Raw genomic sequence first — 15,131 nt, forward strand, 5'->3', positions numbered from 1 at the left:
CTTTCTGTATTGTGAGCGGACCAAGTAATTGGGCGTCACTCTAAAGCGGGAAGGTGGAATAAACGAGTCAGGAGTAGGTTTTCTTCACTGAACACAGTTCTCTATTGAGGGCATTTGGTCAACACAAACACTCCAACATAATCAATGAAAATCTCCCAAGGAAAAACATACATCTTCTTCTCCAGATGAAACAGGAACACAATATGATTATCTGTAAACTACAACAAAAGTCACGGGATTATCACCGTTTTAGTGGTTCTTCATGGATAGCTCCTCTGTCTCGGTGGCCATCTTTCGGAGATAGTTTCCCCCCTTCTCTGCTGGTTCCATACTCTCTCTTATAGGGGAAGGAGAATATGTCATTAGTTCCGTCAGCTGTGCTTAATTGACTCTGGTTACCTTGTCTCCCATGCCTTGTTGGGCTACTATCCGTGAGCCCAGCCTGCCCTCTGGTGGTCCTTCCACAGTATTGACCTCGCTTTGTGCACGGGGGCATTGTCATGCTGAAACAGGAAAGGGCCTTCCCCAAACTGTTGACACAAAGTTGGAAGCACAGAATTATCTCGAATGGCATTGTATGCATTTGCTTAAGATTTCCCTTCACTGGACCTAAGAGGCATAGCCCAAACAATGAAAAACAGCCCCAGACCATTATTCCTCCTCCACCAAAGTTTACAGTTGGTACTATGCATTTGTTGCTCCTACACGGTTCAGCTTCACAATAACAGGACTTACAGTTGTCCAGGGCAGCTCAAGCAGGGCAAACATTTGACGGATTTACTTGTTGGAAAGGTGGCATCCTATGACAGTGCCACGTTGAAAGTCACTGAGCTTTTCAGTAAGGCCTCTCTATGTTTGTCTATGGAGATTGCATGGCGGTGTGCTCAATTGTATACACTTGTCAGCTACGGGTGTGGCTGAAATAGCAAAATCATTCATTTGAAGGGTGTCTACATACTTTTGTGTATATAGTGTACCTGGATAAGGGAGGGGGAAAGCTGCATCTCCCATTAAAACATGAGGACTTGCTGCTGTGGTACCTGTCAGGACAGCAGGCAGTGATAAATCAAGGGTCTTTTTCAGCAGTTTGGACCCAAAATAACTATTTTGAAACACTCTGTCATAGCTCTCTTGGCCGTATGCACCTATATCCACCATTGTGAACCTGTAGTGGGCATCTTCTCTCTCCTTATCTCGCCTATTATACTGTATGTGTTGCTAGGTTGATTAAATCTAGTAGATCTGGGGAAATTCACAAACATGTACTTTTCTCGCCAGTCAAGTGTCCCTCTGTGTACAGTCCGATGCATTGCAACTCAATATTATGAAGGTGTTCCTAACGTTTTGTACACCCTGTGTATGTGCTGAACCGAGCAGCTGCAATTTCCTTTCTGGAGTAGGTTTAATTTCATTGGTAGGAGCAAGAGGGTGGAGTTTTATTGTGTAGCCTCTGAGGCTGGATTGTCTGGGAGGTGTCTTCCAGGGCAAAAAGAAGAGTTTTTCAACTGGGTGTGTTCACCAAACTAAAGCGTACACAGTAGCTACTATACATGCATCTGTCTAGTGGTTCGAATGGATTCTCGACCCTTTAACTTTTACCTTTCACTATGTTTTCATGTTGTAGGTAAGACCAATATAATTTATTGATTTTTGTAGATGGCACATTTGTACTGTGAAATGTATACACAGTATTGAGTAATGTGCTGCTTACATTCATTTAAAATATTTTAATTAGTAGTTTTTATTTACATACTGAATGTTGTAATTTAAGATATGTATAGTGTAATTGTGTTATCAACCTACAAAACAATACAAACGCATGGACTACTACTTGAGTTGGTGCCATAGAGTTGAAATAGTGGATCATTCAGGAAATAATTGTTACTCAAACCTATGCTTGTCTCTCCAGGGTTGTGTTATGGAAACGGTTTGTTACCAGCAGAATCCATGGTCGGGGAGGTTACACACGATGTGACATTCACAATCGTTAATCCACCAAACGTACCATTTAGGGTAGTAGTCTGGACAGCTAATGGTACTAATGTAATAACCAGTGGGGGCAACGGGGATGACGATATAGACACTGGATATGTAGGAAGAATCACTCTGAACTATACTACTGGATCTCTGGAACTCAGGAATCTAGTCCTGAGTGACACGGGAGAATATGTAGTCTCTATAATAACAGTTGGACTTGGAACAATGGATGGTTCTACTACATTGAGGGTGTATGGTGAGTACTTTGTGTTGCTGCAGTCATTCTCTGACAATACCAATTTGGTTTTACATCAGCGGTACACTCCACACACTATACCTTGAATTCTAATTACAGTAAGCCTTATATTATCTTTACAAGGAAGGCTGGATTTTCCAAAATGTGTCACCTGTACTGTACCAGAATACTGACACACCATCCTTAAGGAATGATTTTGAAATACAGTACATTTTTCCTCCCTATGTACTTTTTTTCCAGTAAATATATAATTGTTCAATTCCAGAAGAAGCAAGTCTTCCAAGGAAATCCAGAGATTTTCACTCACCTGTATTTGGTTGCATTCCACTCAAAATACAGCTTTATATGATTTCGCCATTTACATACTGCAGACATATTTTGGATATGTATTTTACCTACTTAGGTATTTGATAGTTTTGTGTTTAAGTATAACCTTAGGGCCCCATTTCATTCTGGAAACGTGTCTAAAGCACCTTAGAAACTCTCCAATCCAACTCATTTTATAAAATTATCCCTGGCAAACACACTGTTCATGCATTCCAGGTCGCACATTGCAATCGTAATGTCATAAGGATCATATTATACAGTAATTATGTTCTTTCTCAAAACCATGAAATGCAGTGCTTGACTAATGCTGTGCTTTCAGCAGGGGGTGCTCCTGCATCAAACTGCCACTACCCAAAAGGCATAGTCAGACTATCTTGGGAATCAGTTTGTGATTTGTGATTTTTAGCTTGTGAGCAAGTTATTGTAGGTGCATTATTGCTGTTTTATGTCTAAAACAGTTACTGGCAATTTGCTGGTTCAAGTTACAATTGGTCAATACTGTTGAGCTCTTCTGGATGGAACAGATCCAAGTGCTCCATTCAAATGAACAATCGGTAAAAAATCTGGCCAAACACGCTTTGGTTTGTTTTCTAAGCCAATAGGAAGTTGTTATTGTGTTTTTAACCCACAGCGCCAGTCTCCAAGATGACAATAACTGCCAACAACATAGACTTAGTGGAGTTCAACAGCTCTGTCAGTCTGTCCTGCTCCTCCTCTGGCTCCTCCCTCTCTTACCGCTGGCTGAATGGCAGCTCAGAGTTCACAGCCAGTGATGGAGTTCAGCTTGATGATGGAAACAGCACTCTCACCATAGTCAGAGTGACCCGGTATGACCAGGGGCCGTTCTGGTGTATTGTCTCCAACCCCATCAACAGTGACAATGAGAGTATAACCCTCACCATCAGCTGTGAGTCTCTAACCTGCATGTCTTATCCTTCTAAGTGAACTGCATGTGGAAAGAGATACAGTATGTGTAAACATTGTTTACCTGTGTACTTCATCTTGTCATTTCTTGAGTTTGCTTCCCATAGTGGCAATTCAACTGAAAAATAACAAGACATCAAACATCTTGAAAAGAACTCCCCTTGTTCTGGCATAGAAAAAACATTCCTGTTTAGTATGCAAATTCCCTTCATCCTATTCTAACATCTTCCACTACCATAAACATTTGTAGACCGTTGTGGTGTGCCTTTGGTGATAGGACGCTTGATCTAGATAGATCCACTTTTACATTCATGACATTGATGAATGTGGTCTACAGTATTAGAACTGTAGATTACTTTTGGTCATCCTTATTTTTTAGCAAAGGTGTTTGACATGGACCATTTGTTACAGATGGTCCAGAAAACATAACATTGAAGGTGACCCCTCTAGATGTACTGTATGGATCAGGGTCAGACCTCACTCTGTCCTGCTCAGCTGAGTCCAGTCCTCCTGCCCAGTTTCAGTGGGCTCTGAATGGAGAACTGCTGTCCAATCAGGGACCAGTACTCAGGCTGGAGAACATCCAGGCCAGTCAGAGTGGTAGGTACAGCTGCTGGGCCCATAATACCAGAACCCTGAGGTACCAGACATCTGAGCCCTCTGACATCACTGTGCTGGGTAAGTGGTAGCTGTGACACAAAATCCACATTGTAGTATTTACCGGTGTTTGTAGTTCTGTGGGGTAGTGTCAGCGGTTCTGTCCAGAACTGAATGTTTCAGACTTCAACAATTGACATTTTAAATAGCTCTGAGATTTCCCACACTCAACCATGCATCTTTTGAAAAATATTTCCAGTTGTAATAACAGCTGGGTATTCAGTGTGTGCCCAAAAACTTACCAGTCCTGGCCATGATCTCACTTTGCAAAGTTAGCCTTGTGTGCCAGTGTGCTCCAATGCATGTGTCAATGCGAGAGCTGTGTGTCATGTTTTGGGGAACCCCAGAGAACTCCAATGACTGTAAACAACAAAAGGGATTTTGTTTCATGGCTAGGTAAGTAGGAAAGAGGAATAGACAGTTATTGGAGAAAACAAAGACTGGCTTTGATGGTTTCATTGGTACAGGAAAGTCACAGCTGATATTTGGTCTTTGTTACATCAATGTGAGTTTTGTGCTTACTAATGTGCAATGTTTATTTAGTTGGTTTTTAGTTTGCTGTGGTTGTCTCAAGAATTACTGTTCTGTCGATTGCGTGAATCAGGCATTGTGAGGGAATGAAAGCTGATAATTTGATGGCCATGCACTATATTGAAACATGTACTTACACGAAACAGTCGAAGCATAACTGACTTGCCGGGTTAAATAAAGGTTGAATCAAATAAAATAAGTACCAGTCAAAAGTTTTAGAACACCTACTCATTCAAGGATTTGATTTTATTTTTACATTTTTTTACATTGTATAATGTAATGCTGCGGGTGTCGTGGGTGTGGAGTCAGACGCAGGAGACAGAGAGTGCAATGCTGTGCGTCTTTAATTGCACCAACGCACCACAGGGTACTCACAATAGTAACGACCCCAAACACAGGGAATGAAAATGTACAACGGAAAAGTCACGACCAGGCACTAACACGTACCTCTACAACAGAGCCGAAGGTTACACTGAAATAATCCCGCACAACAACCAGGCGGGCCGGCTGTCTAATAAAGACAAACTAATCATACCTAAACAGGTGCTACCAATAAACATACAAGGAGGGGGAGGAAAGACAATCAGTGGCAGCTAATAGGCCGGTGATGACGACCGCCGAGCGCCACTCGTGACATATAATAATAGTGAAGAAATCAACACTATGAAATAACACATATGGAATCATGTAGTAACCAAAAAATATTTATATTTGAGATTATTCAAAGTATGCCCTTTGCCTTGACAGCTTTGCACACTCTTGGCATTCTCTCAACCAGCTTCATGAGGAATGCTTTTCCAACAGTCTTGAAGCAGTTCCCACATATGCTGAGCACTTGTTGGCTGCTTTTCCTTCACTCTGCTGTCCAACTCATTGCAACCCATCTCAACGGGTTCAGGTCGAGTGATTGTGGAGGCCAGGTCATCTGATGCAGCACTCCATCACTCTCCTTGGTCAAATATCCCTTACACTGCCTGGAGGTGTGTTTTGGATCATTGTCCTGTAAAGAAAAACAAATGATAGTCCCACTAAGCGCAAACCAGATGGGATGGCGGTTCGCTGCAGAATGCTGTTGTAGCCATGCTGATTAAGTGTGCCTTGAATTCTAAATAAATCACAGACCGTGTCACCAGTAAAGCACCCCACACCATCGCACCTCCTCCTTCATGCTTCACGGTGGGAACCACACATGCAGAGATAATCTGTTCACCTACTCTGCGTCTCATAAAGACACGGCGGTTGGAACCAAAAATCACAGATTTGGACTCAACAGACCAAAGTACAGATTTCCACTGGTCTAATGTCCTTTGCTCATGTTTCTTGGCCCATGCAAGTATTTTCTCCTTATTGGTATCCTTTAGTAGTGGTTTCTTTGCAGGAATTCGACTATGAAAGCCTGACTCACACAGTTGAGGTTGAGATGTGTCTGTTACTTGAACTCTGAAGCATTTATTTTGGCTGCAATCTGAGGTGCAGTTAACTCTAATGAACTTATCCTCTGCAGCAGAGGTAACTCTGGGTCTTCCTTTCTTGTGGCGGTCCTCATGAGAGCCAGTTTCCTCAAAGCACTTGATGGTTTTTGCAACTGCACTTGAAGAAACTTTCAAAGTTCTTGAAATGTTCCTCATTTACTGACTTACATGTCTTAAAGTACACTTTTTTGGTTACTACGTGAATTCCATATGAGTTATTTCATAGTTTTGATTTCAGAATGTAAGACTAAAACAGGCTTTTTGTAGAGTTGTTCACTATTAGTAAAACAAGGGTAATGTATAAACTACATTATTGTAGCCTTTCTCATTCAAGTAACCATTTCTGTACTCCTTTTCACAGAAAGAATATCTAGTGCTAAACTCACAATTTCCCCAAACCCTCCAATCATCGAAGGGGGTTCTGTCACCTTAACCTGTGATGCTTCTGGCTCCATCAGCAAGAGAGACTGGATGAAGGATGGTCAGCCTCTGTCTCCTAGTGAAAGAATGATCTTCTCTGAGGATAATAAGACCGTTTCTATCAGTCCTTTGAATTTAACAGATTCTGGAATATTCCTGTGTCATCTCGCCAACCTTCTCAGCAATGAGAATGCATCTTACAATCTCAATGTTAATTGTGAGTATGACACAACCTATACAGTGGGGCAAAAAAAGTATTTAGTCAGCCACCAATTGTGCAAGTTCTTTGTGCAAGTTCTTAAAAAGATGAGAGAGGCCTGTAATTTTCATCATAGGTACACTTCAACTATGACAGACAAAATGAGGGAAAAAAATCACATTATAGGATTTTTATTGAATTTATTTGCAAATTATGGTGGAAAATAAGTATTTGGTCAATAACAAAAGTTTATCTCAATACTTTGTTAAATACCCTTTGTTGGCAATGACAGAGGTCAAACGTTTTCTGTAAGTCTTCACAAGGTTTTCACACACTGTTGCTGGTATTTTGGCCCATTCCTCCATGCAGATCTCCTCTAGAGCAGTGATGTTTTGGGGCTGTTGCTGGGCAACATGGACTTTCAACTCCCTCCAAAGATTTTCTATGGCTTTGAGATCTGGAGACTGGCTAGGCCACTCCAGGACCTTGAAATGCTTCTTACGAAGCCACTCCTTCGTTGCCCAGGCGGTGTGTTTGGGATCATTGTCATGCTGAAAGACCCAGCCATGTTTCATCTTCAATGCCCTTGCTGATGGAAGGAGGTTTTCACTCAAAATCTCACGATACATGGCCCCATTCATTCTTTCCTTAACACGGATCAGTCGTCCTCGTCCCTTTGCAGAAAAACAGCCACAAAGCATGATGTTTCCATCCCCATGCTTCACAGTAGGTATGGTGTTCTTTGGATGCAACTCAGCATTCTTTGTCCTCCAAACACGACGAGTTGAGTTTTTCCCCAAAAGTTATATTTTTGTTTCATCTGACCATATGACATTCTCCCAATCTTCTTCTGGATCATCCAAATGCTCTCTAGCAAACTTCAGACGGGCCTGGACATGTACTGGCTTAAGCAGGGGGACACGTCTGGCACTGCAGGATTTGAGTCCCTGGTGGCGTAGTGTGTTACTGATGGTAGGCTTTGTTACTTTGGTCCCAGCTCTCTGCAGGTCATTCACTAGGTCCCCCCGTGTGGTTCTGGGATTTTTACTCACCGTTCTTGTGATAATTTTGACCCCACAGGGTGAGATCTTGCGTGGAGCCCCAGATCGAGGGAGATTATCAGTGGTCTTGTATGTCTTCCATTTCCTAATAATTGCTCCCACAGTTGATTTCTTCAAGCCAAGCTGCTTACCTATTGCAGATTCAGCCTTCTCAGCCTGGTGCAGGTCTACAATTTTGTTTCTGGTGTCCTTTGACAGCTCTTTGGTCTTGGCCATAGTGGAGTTTGGAGTGTGACTGTTTGAGGTTGTGGACAGGTGTATTTTATACTGATAACAAGTTCAAACAGGTGCCATTAATACAGGTAACGAGTGGAGGACAGAGGAGCCTCTTAAAGAAGAAGTTACAGGTCTGTGAGAGCCAGAAATCTTGCTTGTTTGTAGGTGATCAAATACTTATTTTCCACCATAATTTGCAAATAAATTCATTAAAAATCCTACAATGTGATTTTCTAGATTTTTTTTTCTCATTTTGTCTGTCATAGTTGAAGTGTACCTATGATGAAAATTACAGGCCTCTCTCATCTTTTTAAGTGGGAGAACTTGCACAATTGGTGGCTGACTAAATACTTTTTTACCCCACTGTATGTAGTTAAGATTTCCTTGAGTTTAGACATAAGGGCAACATTTTGTATCAAAACACTTTGATACAATTATGCATTTATTAAGTACTAAATGTACAGTAGATGTGAACTCACCAACCTAATCTGGAAGGTCAAGAAACATGATTTTAAACTTCATGTAGTTTGCTGCTTTGAAATGATCTCCTCACCCGATGAGATGGCAACATGGCTTATTCAAAGTGTACTGTATATGCTCAATCTCATCGCTGTATGGTTCTGTCCCTGTTCTTTGCAGTGAAGGGATCAACACAAGGTGGACCGAATGTTGGTGCCATCGTTGGTGGTACTTTGGGTGCAGTAGCTGTGGTTGCAGTGACAGTGATAGGTGTGGTGGCAGCTATGAAAAAGGGGTAAGTAACAGCTACATTTTATTCTAAGCAATTTTTTTTGTCCCACATCCTTGCTCTGTATGGTGTTTCATATTGGTTTAGCTTTCAAGCTCTATGCTTGAAATAGTTAGTCAGACAGCCTAGTTAGCTGAACCTTGACCCTTTAGGTTTGCTTAATGTGTGTCTCACTGACCCATGGCTGAAAGTATAATAGGTGTTTGCTCATGATGAGACTGGCAGATTGAACTCAGACTTGAACTCTTGGAACGTAGTGCCAATGTTGGAGGACCAGAAGAGAGATTTCCCTATTTAGTTGAGTTTTCATTTGTCAACTTCCTTGGTTGTCACCACTTCTCTCGAAACCGTTTATTATAGTACAGGGCTTGTAGAGGCTTGGTCTTATCATGCATTGGCTCAGGGATTTTCTTGCAAGGAATGGCTTTTCATGTAAGCAAACACACATTGCTGTAATCAGATATGAATTGAGGAGTAGTTGGTTATACTGTAATATGAGAGGGGTTCAAAATAAATTGCAGGAAAGCATTTGACAATTTCTAAAAGGTAACTATAGACTGATAACAACCTAAGAATTGCTCCGGCCTGTGAATAGAAGAGAGGTGGAGTATGATTTACAGTAAAGGTGAAGGTTATATTCTCATAACAGGATATTATTCATCCTTCCTGTAGTTGGATGTCAGGGCTGGAGTTGTCAAGGTTATGAACAAATTATTTGTTGGTGGTTCAATGTCATTCATTTGCATTATCTAAATTATACGTGTACCTGAACATAACAATAGTAATTTCCCAAAGATACTGACTGCTACTTATTTTCAATTAGCTACTTCAAGAAAATAACTTCCGGTGGAAGGACAGTTGGCAACAGTAAGTATAAGTTGTGTGTGTGTGTGTGCTTGCTGTGCTTGCTATGCTATCACAGGCATCCATTTTGTAAATGAATCAAACATTTCTGTTTCCAGAAAAGGCAACTTGATGAACTTTTGGTATACATATATTTCTACTTTGTCTAATAGTCAACTGATCTCCATCTCTCTAGTTCCCAGCTGTGTAAATACTTAACTTCCTCTGTCTGTTTGGGAAAACAAACCTATCTCTCTGCTCCTGATTATCATAATCTTCTACAGACACAACAAAAACGAACTAACCATCATGCCTGTAATCTAAGGCAATGCTTTGATTGAAGGTGTGAGTATTAGCAGTCAATGTTGATTAGTGCTTCATGTTTGTGAAACCTACTCTACTGTAAAGTGCAATCCCATTTCTAAGTGCTATTTGTGTGTCATCCCAGCAGGTGAAAGCTCTACTAATGGAGGGGGGAAAGGAGGAAACCAGGTACTGTGCACTGTCATGTCATGCATTTAACTGTCATTGTTTTCTGTTTTCATAGCTTTGATAGGGTATTTGTTTAACTCACATGAATGTCATGCCAATGTATAATAAACTCCTTTTTCAGGACCCTGTCTTTCAAAGATAATTTGTGCAAATCCAAATAACTTCAAATATCTTCATTGTAAAGGGTTTAAACATTGTTTACCCTTGCTTGTTCAACGAACCATAATCAATTAATGAACATGCACCTGTGGAACAGTCGTTAAGACACTAACAGCGTACAGACAGTAGGCAATTAAGGTCACAGTTATGAAAACTTAGGACACTAAAGAGGCCTTTCAACTGACTCTGAAAAACACAAAAAGAAAGATGCCCAGGGTCCCTGCTCATCTGCGTGAACATGCCTTAGGCATGCTGCAAGGAGGCATGAGGGCTGCAGATGTGGCCAGGGCAATACATTTCAATGTCTGTACTGTGAGACGCCTAAGACAGCGCTACAGGGAGACAGGATGGACAGCTGATCGTCCTCGCAGTGGCAGACCACGTGTAACAACACCTACACAGGGTTGGTACATCCGAACATCACACCTGCGGGACAGGTACAGGATGGCAACAACTGCCTGAGTTACACCAAAAACGCACAATCCCTCCATCAGTGCTCAGACTTTCCGCAATTGGCTGAGAGAGGCTAGACTGAGGGCTTGTAGGCCTGTTATAAGGCATGTCCTCACCAGACATCACCGGAAACAACGTAGTCTATGGCCACAAACCCACTGTCGCTGGACCAGACAGGACTGACAAAAACTGCTCTTCACTGACGAGTCACGGTTTTGTCTCACCAGGGGTGATTGTCGGATTCGCGTTTATCTTCGATGTAATGAGCGTTACACAGAGGCCTGTACTCTGGAGCGGGGTCGATTTGGAGGTGGAGGGTCCGTCATGGTCTGGGGCAGTGTGTCACAGCATCATCGGACTGAGCTTCGTGTCATTGCAGGCTATCTCAACACTGTCCGTTACAGGGAAGACATCCTCCTCCCTCATGTGGTACCCTTCCTGCAGGCTCATCCTGACATGGCCCTCCAGCATGAGAATGCCCCCAGCCATACTGCTCGTTCTGTGCATGATTTCCTGCAAGGCCATGGCCAGCGAAGAGCCCGGATCTCAATCCCATTAGGCATGTCTGGGATCTGTTAGATCGGAGGGTGAGGGCTAGGGCCATTCCCCAGAAATGTCCGGTAACTTGCAGGTGATTTGTTGGAAGAGTGAGGTAACATCTCACAGCAAGAACTGGCAATGAGGAGGAGATGCACTGCAGTAGTTAATGCAGCTGGTGGCCACACCTGATAGTGACTTACTTTTGATTTTGACCCCCCCTTTGTTCAGGACCAATTATTCCATTTCTGTTAGTCACATGTCTGTGGAAAATAAACGCAGTTGACAGTGAGAGGATGTTTCTTTTTTTTCTGAGTTTATTTCCTTTATTTACAGTATTGACATCATTCAGGTGAACAGATAATTAACTGACCTGCCTTTGATACTGCCATTTTGTGTAAAAAGAGCTGCACTCTGGGCGACATGTACGATATCATATCTTGTCTTGTCTTGTCATGATCAGAATAGTAGATTCTATCGTTGTATAAGACTATAATGATCATCACATATAAATATCTCATCACACAATGTAGAAGAAGATGGGTCAGTATAATAGTTTTAAAATAACAATAAGATAATATACAGTAATAGCTTAAATGGCACCAGAGCCAAGCTCCTGGTCAGCTACAGTATATATCCTGGCATTGTTCCTGCTAAGCCACAGTCTGACATTTAACCACGTGTATATATCCGCACATCATAGAGATAATTACACTTTCAGGCAGGGGTAGTATGCATTGCCTTTTTACTGTAAGGCTGAGGGAATTTGCTCCAGGAAGAGAATACTATATTGAGCTTGCACACACAACTTTTCTTGTCAAGTATTTACAACAGACTGTTGCCTTGGCTACTCAGCGATGACAAATGTATGTCTGTCAAGTGCCATGAGCCCTAATGTGTCCATTTGGCTGCAATTTAATCTCTTCTAAAAACCAAACCGAAATAAATATAAAAGATATGAGGAACTATCTTCGTAATCAACAACACTGACCTCTTTCAAGATAATAATAGAAACATGACAACCTGCTCATAATGGCCTAGTCTGGTAACTGGTTCACTAGCTGTGACACACCTTCACTCCTGGCATACAAGGCTAGTAACGACCACACAGTTTGAGGGGATGTTACAAGTTCCCTGCCCTCAAGAAGTTGTATGAGAAATAACCAAAAAAAGTTGACTGAACTAACTCTGTGTTTGTAATTATCCACTGCTCTGGTGCTTATAGCTCTAGATGTGATGCAGTATAAAAAGGGCCCTGAGTTTGTCCTTGTCAGGTCATGGTCAGGACTGAACTAAGACATGTCTCTCCTGTCTCCTCCTAGGAGCTGAACTATGCAGACATCACGCAATTCCAGAAGAGGGATGGTGGGTCAGTTCAGCTGGGGAACCTGGGTATTTCCTCCACAGAGTACGCTCAGGTCAGAGTCAACAACAGGCCCGGTCAGCCGACCTAACCCACCTACCCGGCCCACCAATCCCAGTACACCCAGGTGAAAAAACCTGCCCATAAGCCTGCCCCTGATGCTGCATCCACCGTCTACTCAGACGTCCGAAGGAACTGACCACCCCTCCCTGTCAATCATCTGGACCAGTTGGGGTCAGTCAGGGTGACTAGGCCTGTTCAGACATGGTCAGTGAAGCCCCACAACCTTCTCTGTGTCAATGTGCCAACCAAACATTTTCTAATAATGTATCCCTTATTAGGCCTGGAGCTCCTTGGACAAACAAAAATGTCAGTTGACCCCTTAGCTATTATCATTACATTGGGTGTTTTCAAATGCATACTCAACTAATAGTAATGATAATGTCCTAATAGCTCATCAGATCGTGATGGATAGTGAATATATTGATATACACAAATAATACAGCTACATACACAATGTGCCATTAAAGATAGTCTCTCTAACTGCTCTTTTCAGTTCTCATACATACAGTACTGTTGAAGTAACTGTACTATACGACAAATAGTAAAAATCATTAGCATGCATCCCATGATTTATTAGAACAGCAACACAGAGGAACACCATTTCTCAGGGTGACATGGGTACCTTATCCCTGGTCATTTGCATGTATGGTGTACATGATACCTTATGTACTGTTAGATATCATAACAGGGAAATGAAATAGCCCTGTGTGCAGTATGTGTACATGATAAATACTGTTTGCTTTGTTTATTAGCAATAGATGGCTCTCTCACTGTTGATTTGTTTGTCTGAGTGTACAGTGTGTGCATTCAATAATTATTTGGATCAATAATTTCCCTATGGTTATTTGATTATTAAAACACCAATAACAAGATGGGGAATAAAATATCATATTTTTCTTATTGAAAGTTGAAATGAACGAAACCAACAATGGTTATGTCAGTGACAAGGTGCAGTACCACACACATCTATCATAAAACTGCCTATATTTGAGCTTGAGGACAACATACTGTAGTCCCAACCATGCAGGGGAAGTTTTTAAACACCACACTACCCATTTAGCTTTAATAATAAAGCTGTATATATTATTTGGGACATTTTCTACAATGATGCTTGTACCTCAAACCTATTTCAATAACATATTACTATATTTTAAATTATTCAACTAATGTACAATATGAGAAAGTAGGCTTAATTTACAGTACGATACTTGTACTGCTAGTTCCGACCGTGCAGCAATATTAACAAATAATCTAACAATTACACAACAACTACCTACTATATTTGTATGTTTAAATGAATGTACAATGTGTGAGAAAGCAGGCTTGATTTACAGTAAGATACATTTATTAATCTTTATGGTTTATTGTGGTTCCAAGCATTTTTGTTATTTGTGAATCCACTATAATGATCATCACATATAAATACATATATAAATACATCTAAATATCTCATCACACATGATGTATTTTGCAGCAAAAACAGAAGTGTCTGTATGCTTAAGAATTGTTTATTTAATGTCAAATGTACTGTACATGATTTAGTGCCATATCTACTCCCAAACCAAACATTCCAGTTTATCTACTACCAAACCAATCATAGAGTTATGTAAGAACACAGGGGAAGGCACAGCGTGGGTAATGCTATACTCCAACATCAAAGGCCCTCTCGGTCAACACTCTCAATACACTTAGTCATTCCTTTATACTCATATGAATCCATTGGTTCCTATGATGTCAATGTGGGCTTTTCATTGAAGTTTTATCATTCTGACCTGTATACTGCTACTGTACATACTGCACATGATTATTGTCATAAATTGTCATAATGAATTGTAGACTCGTCTGTTTACAATACAACTATTTGTTTTGAAATAATTGCACTTTTATGGAAGAATTTACATTTTGATGCCAATAAATTATATTTGCTGTAACATGGCTAACATTTCTGTCTTGGATTGGCAGGGAATAAGCACATGGGGTTCTGCTTTCAAATTGCAGTGTGAAGTACAGAAAAAGTACAACTGAGACAAACTATTTGGGGTTTAAATTATTTAAACTAAAGAATCTTTCAGTAACAGATACTTAATTGTAATATTTAACTGTAATGAATGTGCTCCACGTATAATATGAAATCACTTCTCTCTTTTAGCAGTGTAATATTTCTGGAATTTCCTCATTTAATATTTTTAAGCACTTCTCTCTTTTGAAGGGCAATTACACCACTTTTCAATCTCATATTCATTATCTCTAGCACAAAACTAACCAAATCAAATCCAATTAAATTTGTCACATGTGCCGAACACAACAGGTGTAGACCTTACAGTGAAATGCTTACTTACAAGCCCTTAACCAACAATATGGTTTTGAGAAAATCTCTAAATAAGTAAGAGACAGGAATTACAAATCGCTAAAGAGCAGCAGCAGATAACAATT

General features: G+C 40.9%; 1 protein-coding gene across 8 annotated transcripts; it reads left to right on the plus strand.

Moving 5' to 3' along the window:
* Window positions 1-1,470: 1,470 nt before the first annotated feature.
* Window positions 1,471-14,629, plus strand: LOC115140812 (carcinoembryonic antigen-related cell adhesion molecule 1-like). 8 transcript variants are annotated; one of them, XR_003865295.2, is made up of 10 exons: window positions 1,471-1,624; window positions 1,910-2,233; window positions 3,192-3,467; window positions 3,896-4,162; window positions 6,506-6,781; window positions 8,680-8,794; window positions 9,612-9,655; window positions 9,828-9,974; window positions 10,080-10,123; window positions 12,595-12,638. XR_003865295.2 is itself a non-coding variant. In XM_029679175.2 (9 exons), the coding sequence occupies exons 1-9, from the start codon at window positions 1,573-1,575 to the stop codon at window positions 12,724-12,726; spliced, it is 1,527 nt and encodes a 508-aa protein (XP_029535035.2). In that variant the 5' UTR covers window positions 1,473-1,572; the 3' UTR covers window positions 12,727-14,629. The 8 variants fall into 8 exon arrangements, 4 of the variants coding, with proteins under 4 accessions (XP_029535035.2, XP_029535034.2, XP_029535036.2 ...); XR_003865297.2 differs by having other exon boundaries at window positions 9,916-9,974; XR_003865296.2 differs by having other exon boundaries at window positions 9,828-9,976; window positions 10,083-10,123; window positions 12,595-12,629.
* The last annotated feature ends 502 nt before the right edge of the window (window positions 14,630-15,131 follow it).

The sequence above is a fragment of the Oncorhynchus nerka genome, linkage group LG14 (assembly GCF_034236695.1).
Source record: "Oncorhynchus nerka isolate Pitt River linkage group LG14, Oner_Uvic_2.0, whole genome shotgun sequence".
NCBI classification, from domain to species: Eukaryota; Metazoa; Chordata; class Actinopteri; order Salmoniformes; family Salmonidae; genus Oncorhynchus; species Oncorhynchus nerka.

Excerpts from the sequence above, each read along its gene's own strand:
- LOC115140812 (XM_029679174.2), top strand. The coding sequence starts at position 1,573 with ATGGATTCTCGACCCTTTAACTTTTACCTTTCACTATGTTTTCATGTT. Across the intron at positions 6,782-8,679 it reads TTACAATCTCAATGTTAATT|TGAAGGGATCAACACAAGGT; the intron begins GTGAGTATGACA and ends TGTTCTTTGCAG. Across the intron at positions 9,656-10,079 it reads TGGAAGGACAGTTGGCAACA|CAGGTGAAAGCTCTACTAAT; the intron begins GTAAGTATAAGT and ends GTGTCATCCCAG.